We start from the raw sequence: 24098 nt of genomic DNA, 5'->3' as shown, positions 1-24098 counted from the left end.
TACCAGGCTATTTCCTCAATGTATCTACGTTGATACCTAATTAATTTATTACAACCTGAAATCTTTGCCATCCTTCCCAAATCTGCTTTAATACTTTCCCTCATTCAGTAAAGAGTAGAGCTCCCTTATTCTATCTGTTCAGGAAAAAAAAAAAAAAAAAAAAATCTGAGTCATCCTAGACTTCTGGTTCTCTCTTACTCCAATGTGTTAGTACCAAATCCAACCACTTTTCATCTCTTCCCTCCAACAATCTCTTAACTAGTATCCATGCTCTAGTTTCCTCTCTATGTAGCAGTAAAAATAATTCTTTTAGAGGTGCCTGGGTTGCTCAGTCGGTTGGGCATCTGCCTTTGGCTCAGGTCATGATCCCGGAGTCCCAGGATCTAGCCCTGCATCAGGCTCCCTGCTCAACGGGGAGTCTGCTTCTCCCTCTGACCCTCACCCCACTCGTATACTTTCTCTCTCTCTCTCAAATAATAAATAAATAAAAATTTCTTTAAAAGTCTCTTAATTTAAAAAAAAAAAAGAATAATTCTTTTAATAGAGGACTCAATCAAGTCACTTCATTGCTTAAAATCTTCTAGTAGCTTCCCAATACACTTCATCTAAACTGTCTATCACAGCCTCCCTCTCTGACTTCATCTCTCCTGGCGTAGTCATCTTTAGCCATACTAGCCTTCTTGAATTCCTCAAACATGCCAAGTATGTTCCATCAGCACCTTTACAAATACTGTTCCCTTGGTCTGAAATGTTACACACCAAGTTATTTGTATGGTTCCCCTCTTCATTTTCCTGAGATATATGCTCTGAAAGACCAAAATGGACTCTTATTACTACCTTTTACAAAAACATTATTCACTTCTATCGACTTATCCACCCCACTTCTACCTTCTTATCCACCCCACTTCTACCTCTACTTCCCATCTCTATCCTTTATCAGCTTTTCTTTTTTTTATTATGTTATGTTTATCACCATACATTACATCATTAGTTTTTGATGTAGTGTTCCATGATTCATTGTTTGCGTATAACACCCAGTGCTCCATTCAGTACATGCCCTCTTTAATACCCATCACCAGGCTAATTTTTCTTTATTGCCCATCACTGCATGAATTATACACTTATATTGCTGGTCTTCCTCCACTCAAATGTTAAATCTCATGAGAGTACGAGTTTGTTTTTCCAGAGCTATATCCCTATATCTAGAATACAATATATAGTAGAGCCCAGTATCTTCACACTTAACTGACTTAATATTTCTATTAATGACTCAACTTAACTTTGCCCTCATTAGGTTTTCTGTGGAAAATGGGAGTATAAATCAAACATAAAGCCTCTTATAGAATGACTTTTTGGAGCTCTCAATGAACATCATTTAAATAAAATACTTACTCTGTTCTGACTTTACCACCCACCAATTAGATGGACGCCTGGAAATTCTTCGACTTCTTGTAATAGTTGAAGTCACTTCATCAGATACAAGTTTATTCTTCTTGGACCCACTGGGAAAATGCTTCTTTTTATATTCTTTATCTTTTTTCTGAGTCTCTGTATAAGGAACATTGGTGCTATTTTTCTTGCTTCCTATAAAGAAAACCATAAAAAACAATTTACAATCTATGGAACCAAAGAGCTTTCAGAAAATCACAATAGGTTAAAAAAAAAAAACAACCCTCTCAATTATAGGAATATCTTAAATTTATTCTGTGGACTTCTTTCATCTCTTTTTTTTTTTAAGTCAAATGTTCTCCATAAGATCTGTTTCTGTCAGTTAAATATAAACTTTTCACATTGCTTGATAACTAACATACTCCTAAGCCAAAAAAATTGAGTACACTCTGAAAAAGAAAAATATATGGCTTCTTCCAACTACTTACCAATGTTCCAAGTTAAAAAAAAAAGGTAACCACTGCTTTTCTGTTTTGAATTAAATCATTATTTTGTCAATCTAATTTTTGAAAGAGGAGATTCAAATAATGGAAAATCATTATTTTTGTTAATATAATTTAAAAAAGAAAAGAGAATGAAAAGAAACAATGAATATGGCAAGCAATACATAGCTAATGAAAAGGTTTGGTGTCAGCAGTAACCTCATTTCACTACCACGACAACTGGGTAAGAAAAGAATCTAACAGAAGAGTGAAATCAATTCTAGTTTGTTTTTTGTGGCTAACAATCAGAAGAAGAAAAAATCAGGGAAATACAAGATATTTCAATACAAATATTACAGTTAAGAGGGGCACAATCACCAAAATGGAAAATTTCTTTTTCTCAGAAATAGGTTTAAAATATTAGGTGTTAGTAGACAGAATGGAAAATTTTCTTGATCATCAAATAAATCAAGAAACCATCATTTATTAAGCAACTGAGACAAAGACTTCTGGTCCAAAGAAGGAATTAAACTCATATCAAGTAGGAAATATTCATGGAGTAAACAAACTACATAAAAGTATATAAGACCAACAGAGCAGGTATTATATATAACCACATAATTAAATATGAAACTATACAGAACTTTTTAAAAAGATGAAAGGAGAACATAATACAGGTTGAAACCTGGAAATATGGGAAATACAAGACCAGACTTCACTAAGAAGGTAAATTTGGGGAAATAATTCAGATGGAGATGATATCTAAAGCAAAGGAATAATTTTCTCAAGGAATGAATATAAAGGAAGAGCAAAGGGCAAACTATTAAACGGGGAATATGGAAAGAATCACCAAAATTTATAGATGAAATGAGGAAAAGTAATCAATAAAGACAGAAGGAGGGGCGCCTGGGTGGCTCAGATGGTTAAGCATCTGCCTTCGGCTCAGGTCATGATCCCAGGGTCCTGGGATCGAGTCCCGCATCAGGCTCCCTGCTCCTTGGGAGCCTGCTTCTCCCTCTGCCTCTCTCTCTCTCTCTCTCTCTCTTTCATGAATAAATAAATAAATAAAAAATCTTAAAAAAAAAAAATACAGAAGGAAATCAAACAAAAAAAAGAATCAAAATATTATAGCATCAGAAATTAGCTAGTGCTTAGGCTATAATGAAAACTACATCTTGTCATCTTTACTATATGTAGCATATAACATTGTGTTTGGCACATAGGCTTGAGATATGAATTCAGGGTGAAGCCAATGTTACAGTAGGCAATGAAATTGGCAAAAGTACTTCCCAGCATGAGCTATTTTAGATAGGATCCACGTTTTTGATACACCAAGTATGCTTCACAGATCAGCTGTATCAGCATCACCTGGAAGAGACTGTTTAGAAATACAGAATTTGGGGGCAACTAGGTGGCTCAGTTGGTTAAACGTCCAACTCTGGATTTCAGATTAGGTCATGCTCTCAGATCATGAGCTCAAACCCAGTGTCAGGCCCTGTGCTAAGCAGGGAGTCTGCTTGTCCCTCCCCGTCTCTCTGCTTGCCCTATTTCTCTCTCTTCCAAATAATCTTAAAAAAAAAAGAAAGAAAGAATGAATGAATCTTGGGTCCCACCTGACACCTACTAAGCTGGTTTATGAATCAAAATGTTAAGAAAATCCTCAGGGAATTCAAATGCATATGCAAGTTTGAAAAGCACTGTTCTGCTGTTTTAGTCAATCTCCCAGGTAAATTTGATTGAGGAGTAGAGAGATAGAAAATGAACCAAATTATGTCAAGATCCCTTACAGCAGTAAAACTCTCTGAGTCCAATCTGAGAATAAGTCACAGGATTTGGCAACTCTGAATTTAAGATAAAGAGAATGATTTATGCTTATAAAAGGAGTAAAAGAAAAACATTAGCCTTAATGATCTGAACCAGACACAAGAAAAGTTGATGAAAAAGGAAAGAATATACTTTACCAATATTGTGCTTAATATGGGAATTAACCAATATGCTAGAACTGATGAGAATGGGAGGTATTTGGAGAGCCACCACAGATAGCAAATCTTGATAATAAAGAACATATTTTAGGGAATGGATATAGAAAATAATAAAGAGTCAGTTTATAAAACACTAAAGCAAGGAGAACTTTCAACATGGTTGCCACTGATTAGTGGGTTTAAGGAATTACCTGTACAACTGCAAGAATCCTCACCAGTGAGCATCATTTTCAGGCCTCCTATATGTTCACCCTCCTTTCTCTTCTCCAACTCCTTTTCTTCTATTTCCCCCTTTTTTTCTTTCCCTTACCTTATCAAAAGTATCCTCAGGAACTGTTTTTTTAAATAAAGATTTTATTTATTTATTTGAGAGAGAGAAAGAGAGAGAGAGAAAACAGAGGGGGTCAGCAGAGGGAGAGGGAGAATCAGACTCCCCCTGAGCAAGGAGCTCGACAATGTGGGGCTCAATCCCAGGACCCCCAGGATCATGACCTGAGCTGAAGGCAGATGCTTAACTGACTAAGCCACCCAGGCACCCCCTCAGGAACTGTCCTAACAAATGAGAGGTGCTCATGATGACAGAAATTGCCCATGTTCATGAATAAACTTAAAAAAAAAAAAAAATCAATGTGAACAATGATTTAGGGGAAAAGAATCGCAGGAAGAAAATGCTATCGTGAAAGACTTATTCAGACCATGACACAGAAAAATATCAAAGTCGAAAACAAACCAATTATTTCAGAAACTAATTCCAGATCAGGGAAAATCAGAAACTGAATGACAAACAATTTAGAAAACTAATAAACAAGAACACACACAGAAGATACAACTGATATATGAACAGATGGTAACGTGAAGAGAGCTGACTTAGAACTATGGGAACATATGTCCTAAGTAGGGCAATGACCAGAAAAACAGGTGACTTAGAAGTGATACATTTCATTAACTACAGGAAACTTTGCATATTTACACGTAAAGGAGTATCTTTCCGAAGGTTGGATATGTTTTAATAAACAGCAAAATTATTCATCCAAAACAGAGTAATACTTCTGTCATTAATAATAATGTATTGGGGCGCCTGGGTGGCTCAGTTGTTAAGCGTCTGCCTTCGGCTCAGGTCATGATCCTGGAGTCCTGGGATCGAGTCCCACATCGGGCTCCCCGCTCCACGGGAAGCACTTCTCCCTCTCCCACTTCCCCTGCTTGTGTTCCCTCTCTCGCTGTGTCTCTCTCTGTCAAATAAGTAAATAAAATCTTTAAAAAATAATAATAATAATGTATTCTGGGGCGCCTGGGTGGCACAGTCGGCTGCGTGTCCAACTCTTGGTTTCGGCTCAGGTCATGATCTCGGGGTCGTGAGATTGGGCCCCGCACTGGGCTCTGCACTCCGCATGGAGTCGGCTTCAGAGTCTCTCTCCCTCTTGCTCACATTCTCTCTCTCTCAAATAAATAAAATCTTAAAAATAATAATAATAATAATGTATTCCAATGACCCATACAGATAACTGTTAAGGCTAAGATCTGAGGGGTATTTTAGGAATAGGACAGATATAGTTGCTGTTCTCATGGAACTTTCAGTCTAACTGCCAGAAGGAAAAATGGAAATTTAGCAACTAATTTTATGTTTGATAAAATAAAAAGGATGTTACTGGAGCATATATAGGAACATACCGGGATAGGGAGTAATAATCAAGTAAAGTGATATTTAAACTGAGTACAAAGCTTGGTAGGGGACAGAGTACATTTAGGAAAATTTTTCTCAGCAAAAGGTACAGCATTTTAAAAGGCCCACAGTTGAGACAGTACTCTGTTCATGGAACTGGGAGAAATTCATTATAAAGTAACCCAGGAGATGAATCTGGAGAGTAGAGAGAAGACAGAGGGTATGTACATAAACTGCTACAATAATCTAAGAAATAAATGACTCTAACTTGGCAAGAAGAACAGCAAGAGGAATGGAGAGAAGTAACAAATATGAAAGTCAAACTTTATACAGGTTGCTAAAGAGGAGTCAAAGATGATTCAGATTTCTTTCCTGAGCTACTAAATTTATTATGGTCCCATTTATGAAGATAGGAAAACTAAAGCAGGAGCAAGCTTGGAAGAATTTAGTTTCTAATACATCCAGTTTGAGAAGCCTAAGAGACATGAGAAGTGGAAAAGTCCACTGCCTCAACATAAATCATTAGCTTAGGCAATACAAATTTGTCAAGTGCCTTTCGAATTAAAGAAAAAATATCTTCAGCCTAAAAATATCCTTGGAATTAAATCATTTTCATATTAGTCTTTGAAAACTGATATGATTAGCAGAATAATATCCTTCCAAAATATATTCATTTTGGCCAAAAATGTATTCACCCTAATCCACAAAATCTGTGAAAATGTTACCTTATATAGCAAGAGACTTTGCAGATGTGACTAAAGGTATAAACCTTAAAATAGGGAGATTATCCTGAATTATCTAGGCTGGTCCAATCTAATTATATGTGTTCTTAAAAGTAGTGGTCAGAAAGACAGGACAATGGAAGAAGAAACAAAAGAATTTGGGAATGTGAGAAGGCTGGCATTGCTGGCTTTGAAGATGAAAGAAGGGAACCATGGATTCAAGGACATAAACAACTTCAAGGCTGGAAAAGACAAGGGAACAGATTCTCTCCTAGAATCGCTAGAAAGAAAAGCAACCTTGTCAACACATTGATTTTAGCTCAGTGAGATCTATTTCAGACTTGTGACCCATAAAAACTGTAAGATAACAAATGTGTGCTGTTTTAAGTCACTAAGTATGTGGTAATTTGTTATGACAGTGATAGAAAATAAATGCAATTGGTAATTAATCAAACATTATTTTCACTAACCAATCTAGATAAAGAATTTAATATATCTGAAAATCAGTGTGAAGAATTTGGCACGTACTTAATAAATGTTTAACATTTATAATTAAACAATATCCTTCAAGTATACTTTTTTTTTTTTTACGATTTTATTTATTTATTTGACAGAGAGAGACACAGGGAGAGAGGGAACACAAGCAGGGGGAGAGGGAGAAGCAGGCTTCCGGATGAGCAGGGAGCCTGATGCAGGGTTCGATCCCAGGACCCTGGGACCATGACCTGAGCCGAAGGCAGACACTTAACAACTGAGCCACCCAGGCACCCCTACACTTTCTTTTTTTTTTTTTTTACCCCTATACTTTCTTGATAAAATGTTTTTTCCTAAGAACTTAGGATAAATCAAAATTTTGTACCTTCAAATTTTATGAATTAATATTCTACTTAAAGGATTAATAAGAAAAAAATTTTTCCTATAACTTCAGTTTAGTCAGATTCTTTATATTTTCTTAAAATAGCCAGCTGCTAATGAGGAAGGGGAAGTGGAAGGGGAAGGAAAAGGAGAAGGGAAGGGAGAAAGGGAAGGGAGAAAGGGAAGGGAAGGGAAGGGGAGGGGAGGGAGGGAGGGAGGGAGGGAGGGAGGGAGGGAGGGAGGGAGGCAGGCAGGGAGGGAGGAAGGGAGGAAAGAATCCAGTAAAAATAATATGGGGGGAGCACCTGGGTGGGTTAGTTGGTTAAGTGTCTGCCTTCGGCTCAGGTCATGATCCCAGGGTCCTGGGATACAGCCCAGCTTCACCAGGCTCCCTGCTCAGTGGGGTGTCTGCTTATCCCTCTCCACCCCATTTGTGCTCTCTCTCTCAAATAAATAAAAATCTTTTTTAAAATAATAACATGGGACATGTCAGACATTTACAAGAGAGGGCCACAAAATAGAAAAGGTGGCTTTTTTCCCCTTTATTTTAAGCAGAATTTTTCAAATACACAAAGGTACACACAGACAAAACTGAACAACTATTATTTCAGGTGATATAAAGTCCATGTTGTAGATTATACAAAAAGAAAGCTAAAATAATTGAATAATTGAAGTGGAATTTCTTTCCATAAAAACTAGCTTAAATACTATGCTTTAATATATACTCTCTCTCCCTTTTGTATCAGCAATATTATATTATATTATAGTCATCTAGGACCTCTAGGTAGAAATCCTATTCTAGTGAAAAGAGTTTTATGGTTAACCAATAGTTTTTTCAAATCAGTATCGAAAACATTTTCACTTATTTCAAAACTTCTTGATAGTGCTGAAAAAATATAGGCTCTAACCAGGCAACAGATCCTGAGGCAGTATTTTTTTTTTAATTTTTTTATTGTGAGGCAGTATTTTTTAACTTTGAGTGTTATCACCTAACTTACAGGATTGTCAAGAGGGATTAAATTATATTTTGCAAATATAAAGTATCTAATACATTGGTATGTGTTTTCTATTCCACTAACTATTCTAAAGAAATTCTGTAAGAATAACTACCTTTTCTATAACTTAAAAAGTGGTACAAAGAACATAAATGCATCTTTTCTTCATGCCAGTGTCATCATTACAAACCTGAATCACTATACAATGATGACATAACCATATCCAACTTTGGTCTGAGACAATCCCAGTTTGTGCTTCCTGTCCTGACAACCCCTCTCATTCTCAAGTGTCCCAGTTTGGATGATAAATAATATAATGATCCAAGATAAAAAGATCCACTGAGATATTACTTAGACAACTGTTCTCTGTAATTCTATTATCATCCTCTGAATATATGTGTATATATCCACTAGTCTACAGACACTACTAGATTGATTTTTTTTTTTAATGGTGATTAATTGTGTCTTAGTAATCTTTGTAATTTCAGTGCCTAACAGAGTGTCTGGCAATTTACTGAATGTTAGATAAATGAGTAAATGATGGAACAGAAGAGTATGAAGTTTTATCCTGTAAGAAACAGCCCCATACTAGAGGGGAGAGGGGTGGGAGGATGGGTTGGCCTGGTGATGGGTATTAAGGAGGGCACGTTCTGTGTGGAGCACTGGGTGTTATACGCAAACAATGAATCATGGAACACTACATCCAAAACTAATGATGTATGATTAACATAATAAAATATTAAAAAAAAAAAGAAATAGCGCCATACTATCTTGGGTTTTTCTTTCCCAGTTTGTATTTTACTAAACCTCAAAGAATATATGATGTTGTCTTATTCATATTCTGGTAACCATCCGTTTTACAAGTCTTTTCCCTTCACTCTTCCCTTTATATATATACTGCCATCTTCTTAGAAGCTACACAAAACTCAAGTGACTCAGAATTGAATTACATGTAGGGCGCCTGGGTGGCTCAGTTGGTTGAGCGACTGCCTTCGGCTCAGGTCATGATCCTGGAGTCCCGGGATCGAGTCCCACATCGGACTCCCTGCTCAGCGGGGAGTCTGCTTCTCCCTCTGACCCTCTTCCCTCTCGTGCTTTCTATCTCTCATTCTCTCTCTCTCAAATAAATAAAATCTTTAAAAAAAAAAAAAGAATTGAATTACATGTAAAATAGAGGTGCTAGAAAAGAGCCTATAGATTTAGGTTTACTTTGCCTACTTCCAAAAGCTAAATAGAAATATTACAAGAACATAAAGTGGTGGAATAATGTTCAGCTATACTTAATATAAAACACTTACCCACAGGCAGCATCTGTTTTTTGGAAATATCAACATTTATCATCTCTTCACACTCTTCCATATTTGTCTGAATTTCTCTGTAACTTACCTTGGGTGATATGTGACATATTTATATCTTTATCTTTAGATTGTTCCATATCAACCTGTTCTTCAAGTATACTGTCCTTAAATTTTCTTCTCTGTTTTTGTTTTATAGTCCTTTTCTTTCCAGATGATTTCTCTGCATTCTCATAATACATTTCATATTTTGTAGATCTATGATTTTCCAGTTCATTTGTCAAAGCACAACTCCTACCCAGTCTTTTTTGTTCAGAGGGCTGAGATTTCTCTATTGGGTAATCTGTGTCAGAATGTTTGTCACTCATCAAAGTTGTGGGTGATACATTGTGATGTTTTTCTCTCGACTTCTTACTTTGAAGGAGTGCAGAGCTCTCTGCAGGGTATACTGTGCACTGTTTCAGAGGCCCAGCCTTTCTGGGTACAGTAATCCAAGATCGACTGGCAAAACTTCTTTCTGATTCATCAATTATAAATTCATCCTCTAACAACTTCAGGTCATTTGAAGGAGATGAGTGAAGTGGAGCAGTTGCTATATGCCTAACAATAGGACTAAAACAGGATGTTATAATAAATAATAGCTCAAAAAATAAGTTTTTACCTTTGCTTTGTGAAGAAAATAATCTATATAGGAAATAAAATCTATGTATCTTTTAAAGAACAGTGTACATCTCCTCAATTTTCCCTTACCCTTGAAAATCCTCCTCTTCTTTTACATTTCTATAATGCCTGATTATATTCATTTATAACACTAATGAGATCACAGAAATTTAGAGCTGGAAGGAAGCCTAGACATCAAAAATTTTAATGCCGCCCCAACCCACTATATATACTGTACAGCTGAAACCCAGAGATGTGTTAAACATAGCCCAGATACATTGACGGACAGTCCAAAGATGCATGCCATTGTTATATGTAATGTTATGCTAATTATGTTTGTATAGATGTCTCTTAGGGGCCAGATTCCTTCACATCCAAAATAAGATTATTTCCAAGACATCTTCAAGTCTAATATTCTAACAAAATACTACTAAATTATGCACTAAATTATATTATGTAAAAATTCATTCCAAGTTTGAATAATTCACATACATTTTCAAGTAAGTTTTAAATATTGCATTCATGGTATAGAAATAAATAGAAAGTATCTAGAAAGGCAGGCAAATTGGGATTAAACAGCATCTCTTCCAATTAGTTGGGAAAGCTTTCTAGAGAAGGAAGGAATTATTTAAAGGATAGTAATCTGATGGACTCTTGCATTTCCTTCCTTTTTATAAGAACAGCTTCAAGCAAACCACATACTGAAGCGAGATATGCATAAGTAAAAACTTAGGGTAAACATCCAAACTCTGAATCTAGCATATGCACTCCTGTTTCTGCCTTTTCCACTTGAGTAAGGATGCTTAACCATTATTGTGTCTGCTTTTTCTATCTTTTCACTAATAAGATATACAAAAAGATTATGAAATGAAAATGCCTTCTCTACTTCCCTAATCTCAAACTGTTATAATGTAAAATAGTACACATATGTGTGTATGTGTGTGTGTGTGTGTGTGTGTGTGTATATATGCTAAGAAATATACTATCTTCTATTAGGTAAAGTTTTTTAAGTTTATATAATTAGAAAACTCTAGAAAATCTAATGAAAAAGTCAATATAAACAGAAAACACAATGAATGAATGTTTAAACAGAAATGTTACTTTTCAACATTTAAAGAAATAGCCAATCTGTTATAAATAGGTTTAATTTGCTTTACTGTATATAACTCATAATATCTGTTAGTTTTTATATATAAAGAAGTAGTGCTTCCTAAATCAGCCAGTAAGAATTCTCTAGGGGTGCCTGGGTTGCTCAGTCGGTTAAGCATCTGCCTTTAGTTCAGGTCGTGATCCTAGGGCCTGGGACTGAGCCCCGCATCTGAAAGCCCACTTCTCCCTCTCCCTCTGCCTGCCACTCCCCCTGCTTGTCCTTGCGTGTGCACTCTCTCTCTCTCTCTCTCTGTCAAATAAATAAATGAATGAATAAATAAATAATAAATAAATAAATAAATAAATAAATAAATAAGAATTCTCTAAATCTCCTCTATTCTACTTCAACGGACTTCCATAACATCAAGATTATTCAAACTGAAGATATCCTTAGGAAATAACATTGACACTTGCTTCAGACTGAATGTCTATATACTTCCAAAATTCATAAACTGAAACCTAATCCCCAATGGGATGGTATTTGGGGTGGGGCCTTTACGAAGTGATTAACTTATGAGGGTAAAACACTCATGAATAGAATTAATACCCTAATAAAAGAAGCCTCAGAAAGCCCCCTTGCCACCTTCTGCCATGTAGGGTTATAGCAAGACAGCCATCTAAGAACCAGGAAGCAGATGTCACCAGAAAAGAAAAAGGGAGACTAGCACATGAAAGGGGAAAATGGCATGCCAAAACAGGGACAAATGCAAATGTGTATGACCAAGTTGCCAGAAACAGCGAACTAGGGAGAGTGAAGGCTGTAAATACCAGCAGACAAATCTAAAGTTTTTATAGGCCAGTGGTTCCCATCCCTTGCTGCCATTATTTCTAGTTAACTGCAATGTGCAGCCACAGTTAAGAATCACTGTGTGGACACAGTAGAACCTCTGAAGGTTTTTAAGTAGGCAAGAGCAGATTAAAATTTATTTTAGGACTATACTTTTAACACAAGCAGAAGAAAAGGAAAGAAGATTTAAAGCTCTTAATAGTGAAATACACCACAACATAATTCTATTTCTAAATACTACCCTCATTTTTTGATATCATACAAACTAGAAAGTGCTAATGAGCAAAAGCACTGAATAAGCAATGGAAGCAATGAATGCTGAATAAACTTACTTTCTTTCACATTTAATTTAGTAAGTATTTAATGATGGCTTTGGGGGTGATTTGCTGGTAAGAAACTATACTCTCCTTAGGGTTAGGCATAATTTCAATTAAAATTTGTACCAATTAAGGTTAACTTTTAGTTAAATAGCATTAAGAATCCTTGATATTGTTCACAGAATATAAAAGAAAAATGCCTCAAAAGACAGTTTCTTAATAACTCACCTGGATTCACTTTTTCTTTTTACAGTTTCTAAAAACAATGTTGAAAAACTCTTTTTAGTTTGTGGCTGAATTTCATCTTCTGAATCTGATACTCTTTTCTGAGATGTTCTTGACGATTTCCTCTCTTGTGGTTCTTCTGATACTTTATCCTCTATTTCTGATACTTTATTTGCTATTTCTACTTTCTTCAAAGCATTTTTATCTTCAAAGTTTAACCTAAAAGTTTAAAAGGAAGGCAAGCTGAATACTCTCACAGTTTGCTGAGTTAGGAATTTTCCTGAACTCCCTTTCAGTAACCATAGAGACCACTTACAAAATTTCTCACTAGTCCTTTATTTAAAGTCCACAAATTCTGATTTGTAATCTCTTAAAATACACAAGGCAATTGCTCAGGAAAATTACATTTCTTATTTGTCAATAAAAAGTAAGAGAAAAGACCAAGGAAATCTGTAGCTTAGAGGACTAGTTCTCAAACATTTAGTAAGATTTTGAATCATCTGAAGAATCTTATTAAAATGTAGATTCTGATTTAGTAGGTCTAGAATAGGGTTTGAGATTCTATATTTCTAAGAAGCTGCCAGATAATGCATTGCTGTTGATCCTGAGCCACATACCACATTTTGAATAGCAAAATCTTAGAATGTACTTAACTCCTTGGCTCCAAGAACTACACAAGACACTACACAGACATTAACTACACTCACTGCAAAAGTCCCCAGTAGCAAAGGACTCTGATCTACTTTGCTTCTTAAAGGCCAAAATGAGCCCCAAGAAATAGACATGGATTTACCACAACTCATCCTCAAAATACTTACCCTTTGCTATTCTAGAAATGACCCGATATATATCTACCATTGTAATTACAAATGACATAGAGAAAATACTTAGGAAGTTAGAGAAAACATATTATAAGAAAATACTTTTTTTCATACACTATAGAAATGTTTACCCACAAACTTCTCTGAAGTATACTTTAAGCCTTCCTTATTAAATATAAACTGAATACAAACTGAACTATGTTATGCTCTTCTCATGTTAATATTCCTCAATATTTACCATAAAATACATTAAAAATAAATAACTTAAAAATTTTTAAGTAGGATTCATATTATTTCAATAAATAAAAATTCACCTTTTTCTGGTTTTAAGAGAAATCTCTGTACTTGAAGACAATGTATTCACTGAATTTTCAGAAGTGTAGGTCTCTCTCTTTTGGGCAATAGATGGAATCGCATTTTGCGATACAGAAGCTTTTGCATCCAAAAGAACAAAAGGTGAGCCAACAGATAAGTACAATTTCTCATCAGCTTCACTGTGATGATCTTTTAGTTTTTTACTTGACATTTTTCTCGAGTCAGGTGTCTTTTTAGAACCAACATCAGTTGCCAAAATTTGCTGATGAACTTCATGGTCCTGAACTAGAAGAAAATTATATGAAGATATTAAAATTTTTTTAAATAATATTAGAACCAAATGTGTTTTTTTAAAATTCAGCAGCAATAACTAGATATAGTTTTCAGAAGACTCACCTTTCATTAAGTTTATAATCAAAGATCTATGAGTAAAATACCTAAGTGCTTTAAAAGTTCTAATTCATGAAATTAATGAATATAAAGATGTATTTGGGGTCAACTGGGTGGCTGTCATCAAGTGTCTGCCTTCGGCTCAGGTCATGATCCTAGGGCCCTGGGACTGAGCCCCGCATCGGGCTCCTTGCTCAGCGAGAAGCCTGCTTCTCCCTCTCCCACTGCTTGCCTGCTTGTATTCCCTCACTCGCTGTGTCTCTCTCTGGCAAATAAATAAATAAAATCTTAAAAAAAAAAAAAAACCTTTAAAAAAAAAAGATGTATTTGTTCCATTGTTCCATACTCTTAAGTTTTGAAGTGACAAAAATTTTCAAACAGAAAATTCACAATTCTATGGATAGTCAATTTACCCAAGGTTTGAATAAATCTATACACAACTAAAATAATGAAGTAATGCTAGAGAAATTATGAGATTCGATCTTTAGGTTAAGAGTCAGTAAACTAGGGGCACCTGGGTGGCTCAGTTGGTTAAGCAACTGCCTTCAGCTCAGGACATGATCCTGGAGTCCCAGGGAGGCTGCTTCTCCCTCTGACCCTCCCCCTCTCATGTGCTCTCTCTCTCTCTCTCTCAAATAAATAAAATCTTTAAAAAAAAAAAGAGTCAGTAAACTAAGGCGGCTAGACCACATATTTATACACACACATACACATAGAGACACATAACAGATATGTATAGAGATATATAAAAGATCTGTATGTGCATATATATATGTAAAGGTATACATATAAAAATCTACTTTATATATAAAAGCTTATATACATATATACATGTACCTTTATATACATGTATATAAAGAATATACATATTCTCTTAGCCTTATACCTTCAAATGTCAAAGAAAAAGTAGAACTGTTGGGGAGTATTCATATTGATTCACACTCTTAAAAAGCAAAGATTAGGGGCACCTGGGTGGCTCAGTCGGTTAAGCGTCCGACTCTTGATTTCAGCTCAGGTCATGATTTTAGGGTGGTGAGATAGAGCCCCACACTGGGCTCCGCACATAGCACAGAGTCTGCTTGGGTTTCTCTCTCCCTCTCCCTGTCCCTCTGCCCCTCTCCCCCCACCCCCCACACACTCTCCCTCTCTCCAATAAAAAAATAAAAATTTTTTTTAAAAAAAGCAAAGATTTAAAAATTTTAAATACAATCAAAAAGGGGCTTTTGGAAGGTTATGGAACAAGACAGTATACTCAGTTTTCTCTCCTTTTCCCTCTAGATATAACTAAACTAAATTCCTGGTAATTATCCATCAAACAACAATAACAGAACTCTAAAAGCTGGAAGGAAAGAGGTATATGTGCTAGGAACCTCAAGTCTTAAGCAACAAGAGAGAATATGGTGAATCCTCTGTGTTTTCCCTTTATTTCCCATGTATCCCCAGACTGGGTTCTAGAGAAGCGTGTAACCCAGAACCACAAATAGGCATTGGGGTAAAAATACCCTGCATTCTCTGGCCAAAAGACTTGGAGAAGGCAGGGATGCTTGGGTGGCTCAGTCGTTAAGCGTCTGCCTTCGGCTCAGGTCATGATCCCAGGGTCCTGGGATCGAGCCCCGCATCGGGCTCCCTGCTCAGCAGGAAGCCTGCTTCTGCTTCTCCCTCTCCCTCTCCCTCTCCCACTCCCTCTGCTTGTGTTCCCTCTCTCGCTGTCTCTCTGTCAGATAAATAAATAAAATATTAAAAAAAAAAAAGACTTGGAGAAGGCAAACACAACAGAGACCTAGTGGGGAACCCCAACTCCCATTCCACAACCTGGGCCACTCAATACTCCATTCTGCAGTGGCGTTGTAAAAGCAGCAAAGCCTTGGGCCATGCCAGGCCCCACCCCATAACTTCTATGGGACAGCAGTAGCAGAGGAGCGAAGTCCTGAACTAACCTTGTCCCTAGACCAACCCAGTCCCCACTTCAAGTCAAAGACAGCAGGCCGTATGCTCCACAAACAACTGCAAAGCAGTGAAGTCTTTGCCCTTCCCAGCTACTGCTTCACAGACCAAGGTGACAGTCTGAATCACTGTTAGTATCAACAACCCAGACCTTACTTCACAATGAGGGCCCCAAAGGTAGTCTAATCTAAGGCAGGAAGAACATAAAAGAACACTACATCCATCCCCCATCCTGTCCTCCACCCAGTCATTTAAGAAGATCCAATCCCAACAGGTTCTGACTCCAACCCTCATTTGAGTGAATGAGGACATGAGGTACTCAGGAAAGCACCTTCCATTCATCTGACACAGCACCAGCAAGAACTGAGGAGGAATCTCAGCAGCATCAGGAATGAAACAGACTAAAATACCACTGCTAGGACTCTAAACACTTAACTGTCACTGGAAATAAAATCCACAAAAGTAAGCAAGAACCTATACATTAAGCCAAAACAAGGCAACTATACACTATAACAATTTAAATACAATCAAGAGTCTTCTAAAATAATAACCAAAATGTCAAGAATACAATCAAAATGACTGATTATACCAAAAGCCAGAAAAACACAACCTGAACAAAAACATTATGATCAACGGACACAGACAAGATGAATCAAATGTTGAAATTATTTAATAAGAATTTTAAAGCATCCTTCATAAAATGCTTTAACAATCAATTATAAATTGATTTTCATTTGTTTCTCCTGAGTTACAAAGGAGACAGTTTTTTAGATTTTAGCCATTCTTTTGGGTGTGCAGTGGTATCTAATTACCATTTTAATTTAAAATTCCCTAATGACTCAAAAAATCCCTAATGACAATGATGAACAAATCAAACCCACAATGAGATACTACTTCACACCCACAGGATGGCTATTATCACAAAACACACACACATGCACAGAAAATAACAAGTATTGGTGAAGCTGTGGAGTAATTAGAACTCTTACACACTGCTGATGAGAATGTAAAATGACGCAGCCACTACAAAAACAGTTTAGTGATTACTCAAAAAATTAAAAATACAATTGCCATGTGATCCAGTAATTCCTTTCTTGGGTATGTACCCAAAAGAACTGAAAGCAGAGACTGCAAAGATATTTGTATGCTCTCCTTCACAGCAGTATTATTCACTACAGACAAAAAGTGGAAACCACCCAAATATCCATCAATGGATAAATGAATAAAACAAAATGTAGTAATGGATGGATCCAGAAAGTATAATACTAAGTGAAATAAATCAGTCGGAGAAAGATAAATACCATATGATTTCATTCATATGTGAAATTTAAGAAACAAATGAACATATGGGGGGTGCAGGGGAAAGAGGAAAACCAAGAAACAGACTTTTTTTTAAAAATTCTTATTTATTTGATACAGAGAGGGAGAGAGCAAGCACAAGCAGGGGGAGCAGCAGGCAGGGGAGAAGCAGGTTGCCCACTGAGCAAGGAGCCCGATGCGGGGCTCAATCCCAGGACCCTGGGATTATGACCTGAGCCGAAGGCAGACGCTTAACGACTGAGCCACCCAGGCGCCCCAAGAACAGACTCTTAACTACAGGGAACAAACTGATGGTTACCAGAGGGGAAGTGGGTGGGGGGATGGGTAAAATAGGTGATGGGGACTAAGGAAGGCACCTGTGATGAGCATCAGGTGTTGTATAGAAGTGTTGAATCACTATATTGTACACCTGAAACTAATATCAGATTGTATGTTAACAAACTGGAATTTAAATAAAAACTTTTTTTAAAAAGATGAAAATCTAAGATTCTATATATATCATTAGGATAAGATAGACCTTTTAACCAAAACAAGGTCAAAAACTATAAAAGTCAGTCAGGGGCACCTCAGTTGGTTAATCGACTGCCTTCAGCTCACGTCATGATCCCAGAGTCCTGGGGTCGAGCCCCGCATTGGGCTCCTGCTCCTCAGGGAATCTGCTTCTCCCTCTCCCTCTGCCTGTCGCTTCCCCTGCTTGCACGCTCTCTCTCCATCAAATAAATAAATAAAATCTTTAAAAAAAAAGCTATAAAGTCACACATCTGACAATGAAAATAAAAAATCTTACTCATCATATGGTTAAAGATACTATAAACAAACTCTGTAAAAGTCAAGGGATCATTTGGAAAAATATCTGTCACACAAATTACAGATCAACAGTTATAGATACTCAATTCAAAGACCTTTCATCAACAAGAAAAAACTAATGGACAAAGGACATGAATAGACAACTCAGAAAAAAGGAAATTCAAATAGCCAATAAATATATAAAAAGGTGCTCAAACTCAGTGGGTATCACAGATATAGACACTAAGGTGACAATGAGATCATATAATACTGATCAAACTGGCAAAAAAAAATAAATAAAATAGCAAATGATCTATCAGGTAAGATATACTTTCCTACACTGCTGGTGTAAAAGAAAATTGTAAAGCTTCTTCTGAAAGCATGCACACACATGCATGCATACATTTATATATGTTTTCATTCAAAGTTTACCTCAGCAGGACAATGGGAATAACAATTAGTAGCTTTACTTTTTTAAATCTTTGAGGCTTACTTCAAATGAAGGACTTTTCTAATTTGAAAAATGTAGATAAACTTTCAGAAGTTGCAGCACATAACTAATTAAAGGAAATGAACAAAATAAGAGAGAAAAAGAACACTAACCATGTGTATACAAATATTGAAATCATGTTGTATACCTGAAGCTAACATAATGTTACATGCCACTTATACCTCAGTTTAAAAAAAAAAAATGCTCAAAAAGCTCATGGAGAGGGCCATGTGAGAAGAAATTAAGGCTTCCTGCTTGCATCCAGCCCCACATGAGTCATCTTGGAAAATATATTCTTAGCCCCCATCAAGCCTTCAGATGACTGCAACACCGGCCAACATCTTGACCACCACCTCATCATGAGAGATTTCAAGCCAGAACCATCTAAGCTGCTTCTCAATTCCTGACCCACAGAAACTACATGAGATAATATTAATCATTTGTTTAAAAAAAAAAAAATCTATTTGAAAACTCTTAAAACTACAGCCTCTGTAATAATTCTTACTTAATGTCTCTTACCATATCCTAATAATCAATGTTCTTACCACTAAAACAAAGAAATGAATATTCAAATAAAGTTTATTTTTCATGTTTAAAAAAAAACAAACACTGACCACTCTGCCTAGGCTGACCTGTGAGTTTGTCACTCAAGCCAACACATGCAACACCTTCAGCATCTCCTTTTAATTATGTCTAAGCAAATAACATCTATGGGCATGCCACCAACCTGATCTGTTGACAACTTCACTTGGTTCTACAATGAACGGCAGAGAGGCCTCTTTCTTCCTTAAAGAAACTGGAACTGACTTCGGATGAGATTTCTGGCACTGAGCCTAAAAAGATATATAACATTAGACCTATTAAAAATTAGTAATTCTGATTAAATACATTTGGTTTTAAATTGGAAAAAAACCCCAAGTATATAAAACAATAAACCAGCTGGTAAAGTTGTATACTGAAGTTAACTACTTTAGAAAACAATTTGGCATTACCTAGTAAAGTTGAAATCTCAAATAACCTAACACGGAAACAATGCTGCTGTGAACAGCAAAAAACCTATTCTGACAGTAAATTGGATAAATTATTGTATAGTCCTATAACAACATCACACATTCAACAGTGAAATGACTAAACTACAGCAACAGAAATAAATGACTGTTAACCAAAAAAAAAAATCAAGTCACAGAAATATGTCATAATCCCATTTACATAAAGTTCAAAGTGGATACATGTAAAACTATATACATATATATATATATTTTAGGGATTAACTCAATGGAGGAGTTAACATAGCATGCCTGATCATTTAAAGAAGTTGCTTACAGCAGGGCTAGCCCTTGGCTGGCACCTAGGACCTGGCTTTCAGAACGTTTCCTCCATTACCAGCTGATAAGGTTGTACCTACTATGCCAGCTGCCTAGACTGTACAAAAATGTGATTTATAGTGAACACCTGCTTTTTTTCCTTCAGGGAGTATAGGATTGTGGTGGGCGGAGGGTACCTATGTAACCAGCCCACAATAAAAATGGGTTAAGTCTCAGAAGGCTTCCCTGGGCAGAAAGACAGGACGTACACATTTCACTGCTGGAAGCAACAAGTACACTCTGTGTGGACTCTGCGGGGAACACAGAAAGCCTGACATGGATTCCTCCAGATTCTGCCTGAGGTGTCTTTTTCCTTTACCAATCTGGCTGTGTATCCTACCTGGCTATAATAAATCTCAGTCACAAGAACAACTAAATGATGAGTCTCATGAGTCCTTCTAGTGAAGCACCCAACATATGGATAATAGCAGGACCTCTGTCAGAGGTAAAGGAGGAAGTGCTGACACAAATGTCAGCAACACACCCATTATGCAACTATAAAAAAAAGATGGGAATGATGAACAGAAAATTCAAGAGAGTGGTTTATCTCAGAAAACTAAAGTTGATGTAACTTTCAAAAATCAGTGTAATATAATTTACCACATTAAAGAAGGTCTCTCAATTCTGAAAGAAATGGATCTCTTTTCATTCCTTGGAACCAAAGGCTATATATAGCTGACCCCTGAACAAGGGTGTGAACTGTGAGGGTCCACTTACTCACAATTTTTTGCAATAAATATAACATAGTACCATAAATATATTTTCTCTTCCTTATAACTTAAGACTTCTTTTCTCTAGTTTTATTTTTTTTGTAAGATTTATTTATTTTAGAGAGCAAGAGTAGGAGAGGGGTAAACTCTGTCCCTCTCGGACAGAGTCTCAAGCAGACTCTGTGCTAAGTTCAGAGCCTGACGTGGGGCTCACGACCCTAAGATCACGACCTGAGCCAAAACCAAGAGTCAGATAATTAACCAACTGCGCCATCCAGGCGCCCCTCTAACTTACTTTATTATAACTATACAATATATAATACATATACAAAGTATGTGTTAATCAACTGTTTATGTTATCAGTAAGGCTTCTAGTCAAGAGTAGGCTATTAGTAGGTAAGTGTTTGGGGAGTCAAAAGTTATAAGTGGATTTTCAACTGCATGGGTGGGTCCGCAACCCTAACCTCTGTGTTGTTCAAGAGTCAACTGTATAATTAAGTGTTTATACACGTTTCTAATGAATGTTATTTCTACACTACATAATTTTTCTTTCCAATTTGTATTGTACTTTTGAATAACTTGTCTTTATTCATTAGCTTCACAAACTCTATTTGAAAGTTTGCTATTTTGTAGAGTTAGGTCAGCCTATCCTCTTAAGATATAACCTATAAAAGATTCATTGTCCTTATAGCAATAAATCAACTTTGGTTTTCAGAAAATAACCAGATTTGCCAACCTGGATTAGGAACTTCAGCAGTTGTCTACTTTCCTAAAAACCTAATTCAACTATTATTTTAGGAGGGGTGAAAAATGACTGTGTTATAATTTGATAATTCTACACACAGACCTCCGATTTCAAACACATGAAACATCAAGTCAAAATTTTCACCAAACACCTCTAAATTATAAAGAAAGTGAGTGGGAATATAGGATTCCCTTTTAAGAATAAGACTTAAAAACAACCAAAATAGACATAACTATATTGTGTAATGCTTCATTCATTAAAATATTAAAGCTCTTCTTTTTGACTTACCTCTTTCCTTGGTGACTGAATACAAATGTCTCCTATTTTAGGTGTTGAATAAAGCAATGATTTTGTAGAATTTGTGCTAAAGTCCTTGGCAAGACCTTAAAAAAAGCAAAAAAAAATTTTAAATAAATACGATATAAAATCTTTTAGTTATAATTAAAAGAAGCCCTAAATGAAATGTGAAGAAGTCTGTCAACTCTTTAAAAACAATTAGTTTAAAATTAAGTACAGACATCACTTCAACATTCAAATATTCCTAGAAGGCATCAGGAACTGAAAAGGGCAAACAACATTCCTGAAGAAATAATGTACTAGCTCTTTTTTCAGAGCTTATATAGAAGAAATATTGTTCCACTGTGTTTGTTTCTTTGGTTGGCCTATTCTCTTATTTCAATACCTTCTGATGCTGACCAGCACTTTTGAAAAGTTTTGCCATAATTCATTTCTGTAGAAAGAACTGCAAATCATCAAACATTATCTCTTATAGAGATCCAAGAATTCTGCACACTTATTCCCACTACATGAAATAACTTTCTTTTGTGTATGATAATTATTTATGGACTCCCAGAGTACTATATCTAGTATGAATCTAGTATGAACTAAAGGAAATGACAATTGTTTTCATTTTTGCTACTATTATCCTCAGTGTAACAGGAAGTACACAAAGGACTGCACATGTACTCAACATTTCTGGGGAAATATTTTACATATATTTAAATGTTAGAATGCATTTGCTGAATTTAATATCAATTAATATGACAAATTTATATTTTCATCCAACCCAACCATCAAAGTCCATCTTGAAGATGCCTTACTATTTTCTTCAAAACAGTCTTGTAAGATTTCCAGTATGTTCTGGCCTTGCTTCGAATTAATGTCAGGTACTCTAATAAGAAGGAATGAAGGGAAAATGTTACATATCATTTCCAGAAGATATTTGCTATTTATGTTACCATCTACTTTGAAAATTTCATATCTCATTATAAAATTTCATTTTACTTAATGGGAAAAATATAACCTTCACTATCTAAGACAAAACAAGTACTTGAGAGTCCAAGAGTTTCAAGAAAAGTATCTGAAGCGGTATGTCGTTATCTACATTAACAATTATATTCCTTGACTGAAGAGCCACATCTGAAGCCATTTTAGACTACTGCTATATCTAAACAAGAATATAAATGGTTTTGGAGAAATCCAATCAGTACTAAAACACTTCTTTAATAAAAACAAAAACTCTATGGTCACAAGTCCTAACAGCTCCAAGTAACAGTCTTCCCTTGAAGTTCTCAAATGCATTTTTTATTTAATATTATTAACCTTAACAGCAGCTTATGAATCAGTATAGAATTTTCACTGTAGTTTCACATGCAGTTGTAAGAAATAATATAGAGGAAATCCCTTGTTCACTTTATCTAGTTCCCCCAAATTGTAACATTTTGTAAAACTATACTATACTATACTACCACAACAAGGATACTGATATCAATACAATCCACTAGTCCTATTCAGATTTCTCCAGTTCTACGTATACAGTTGACCCCTGAACAATATGGGTTTGAACTGCATGGGTCCACTCACACACAGATTTTTTTCAGTAAACATACTGGAAAATTTTTTGGAGATTTGCAAAATTTGAAAAAACTCGCAAACCACATAGCCTAGAAATATAAAAAAAATTAACAAAAAGTTAAGTATGTCATGAATGCTTAAAATACATGTAGATACCAGTCTATTTTATCATTTGCTACCATAAAACACACACAAATCTATTATTAGAAGTTAAAATTAATCAAAACTTACACATACAGAACATACATGGTGTTATTTGTAGTCAAAAGATGTGAACAAATGTAAAGACGCAGTTTAAATCATAATGGCATAAAATTAACTGTAGTACATGGTGTACTACTGTAATAATTTTATAGCCCTGTTGCTATTGTGGTGAGCCCAAGTGTTAGTGAGTATCCCCTTAAAAATGCCATCTAATATTAATCAACTCTGAGTGAGCAGAAGCAATTACTTCTCCAGTAAATTGTGGATTGCAGTAAAAAGTGATCTCTCACAGTTCTCCCGTTTTTCATTATGTTTAGTGCAATACCGTAAACCCTGAGTAACACCACGGGACCCACAAGGTACCACTAGTGATGCTGGAAATGCTCCCAAGGAACAGAGACGTCATGACACTACAAGAAAAAGCTGATTTACTTGATATATACCATAGACTGAAGTCTGCAGCTGTGGTTGCCTGCCATTGCAAGATAAATAAATGCAGCATAAGGACTATTGCAAAAAAAGAAAAGGAAATTTATGAAGCTGTCTTTGCAGCTGCGCCAGCAGGTACAAAACCTTGCCATTTTGCAAAATACCTTTTTATCTTGTACTGAAAATGCAGCTTTTATGTGGATTG

The 24098-nt window shown here is 35.8% G+C and overlaps 1 protein-coding gene across 3 annotated transcripts in view; it reads right to left on the bottom strand.

Moving 5' to 3' along the window:
• CENPC (centromere protein C) overlaps positions 1 to 24098 on the bottom strand; it is a 78895-nt gene that overhangs the window by 46244 nt on the left and 8553 nt on the right. For all 3 annotated transcript variants that reach the window (XM_088021146.1, XM_088021147.1, XM_088021148.1), the window contains exons 3-9: positions 22507 to 22577; positions 21695 to 21789; positions 19315 to 19420; positions 13657 to 13942; positions 12525 to 12740; positions 9475 to 9995; positions 1393 to 1584 (exon numbers count right to left, since the gene is read on the bottom strand). In XM_088021146.1, the coding sequence (XP_087877272.1) occupies positions 1393 to 1584; positions 9475 to 9995; positions 12525 to 12740; positions 13657 to 13942; positions 19315 to 19420; positions 21695 to 21789; positions 22507 to 22577 (1487 nt within the window). The remainder of the gene's footprint in view (positions 1 to 1392; positions 1585 to 9474; positions 9996 to 12524; positions 12741 to 13656; positions 13943 to 19314; positions 19421 to 21694; positions 21790 to 22506; positions 22578 to 24098) is intronic.

The sequence above is a fragment of the Eumetopias jubatus genome, unplaced genomic scaffold (genome assembly GCF_037043125.1).
Source record: "Eumetopias jubatus isolate StellerSeaLion01/CBP00866 unplaced genomic scaffold, mEumJub1_p1.0 scaffold_2, whole genome shotgun sequence".
NCBI classification, from domain to species: Eukaryota; Metazoa; Chordata; class Mammalia; order Carnivora; family Otariidae; genus Eumetopias; species Eumetopias jubatus.
Note: the sequence above shows the minus strand (reverse complement) of the source record. Positions and strands in the feature narration are given on the sequence as shown.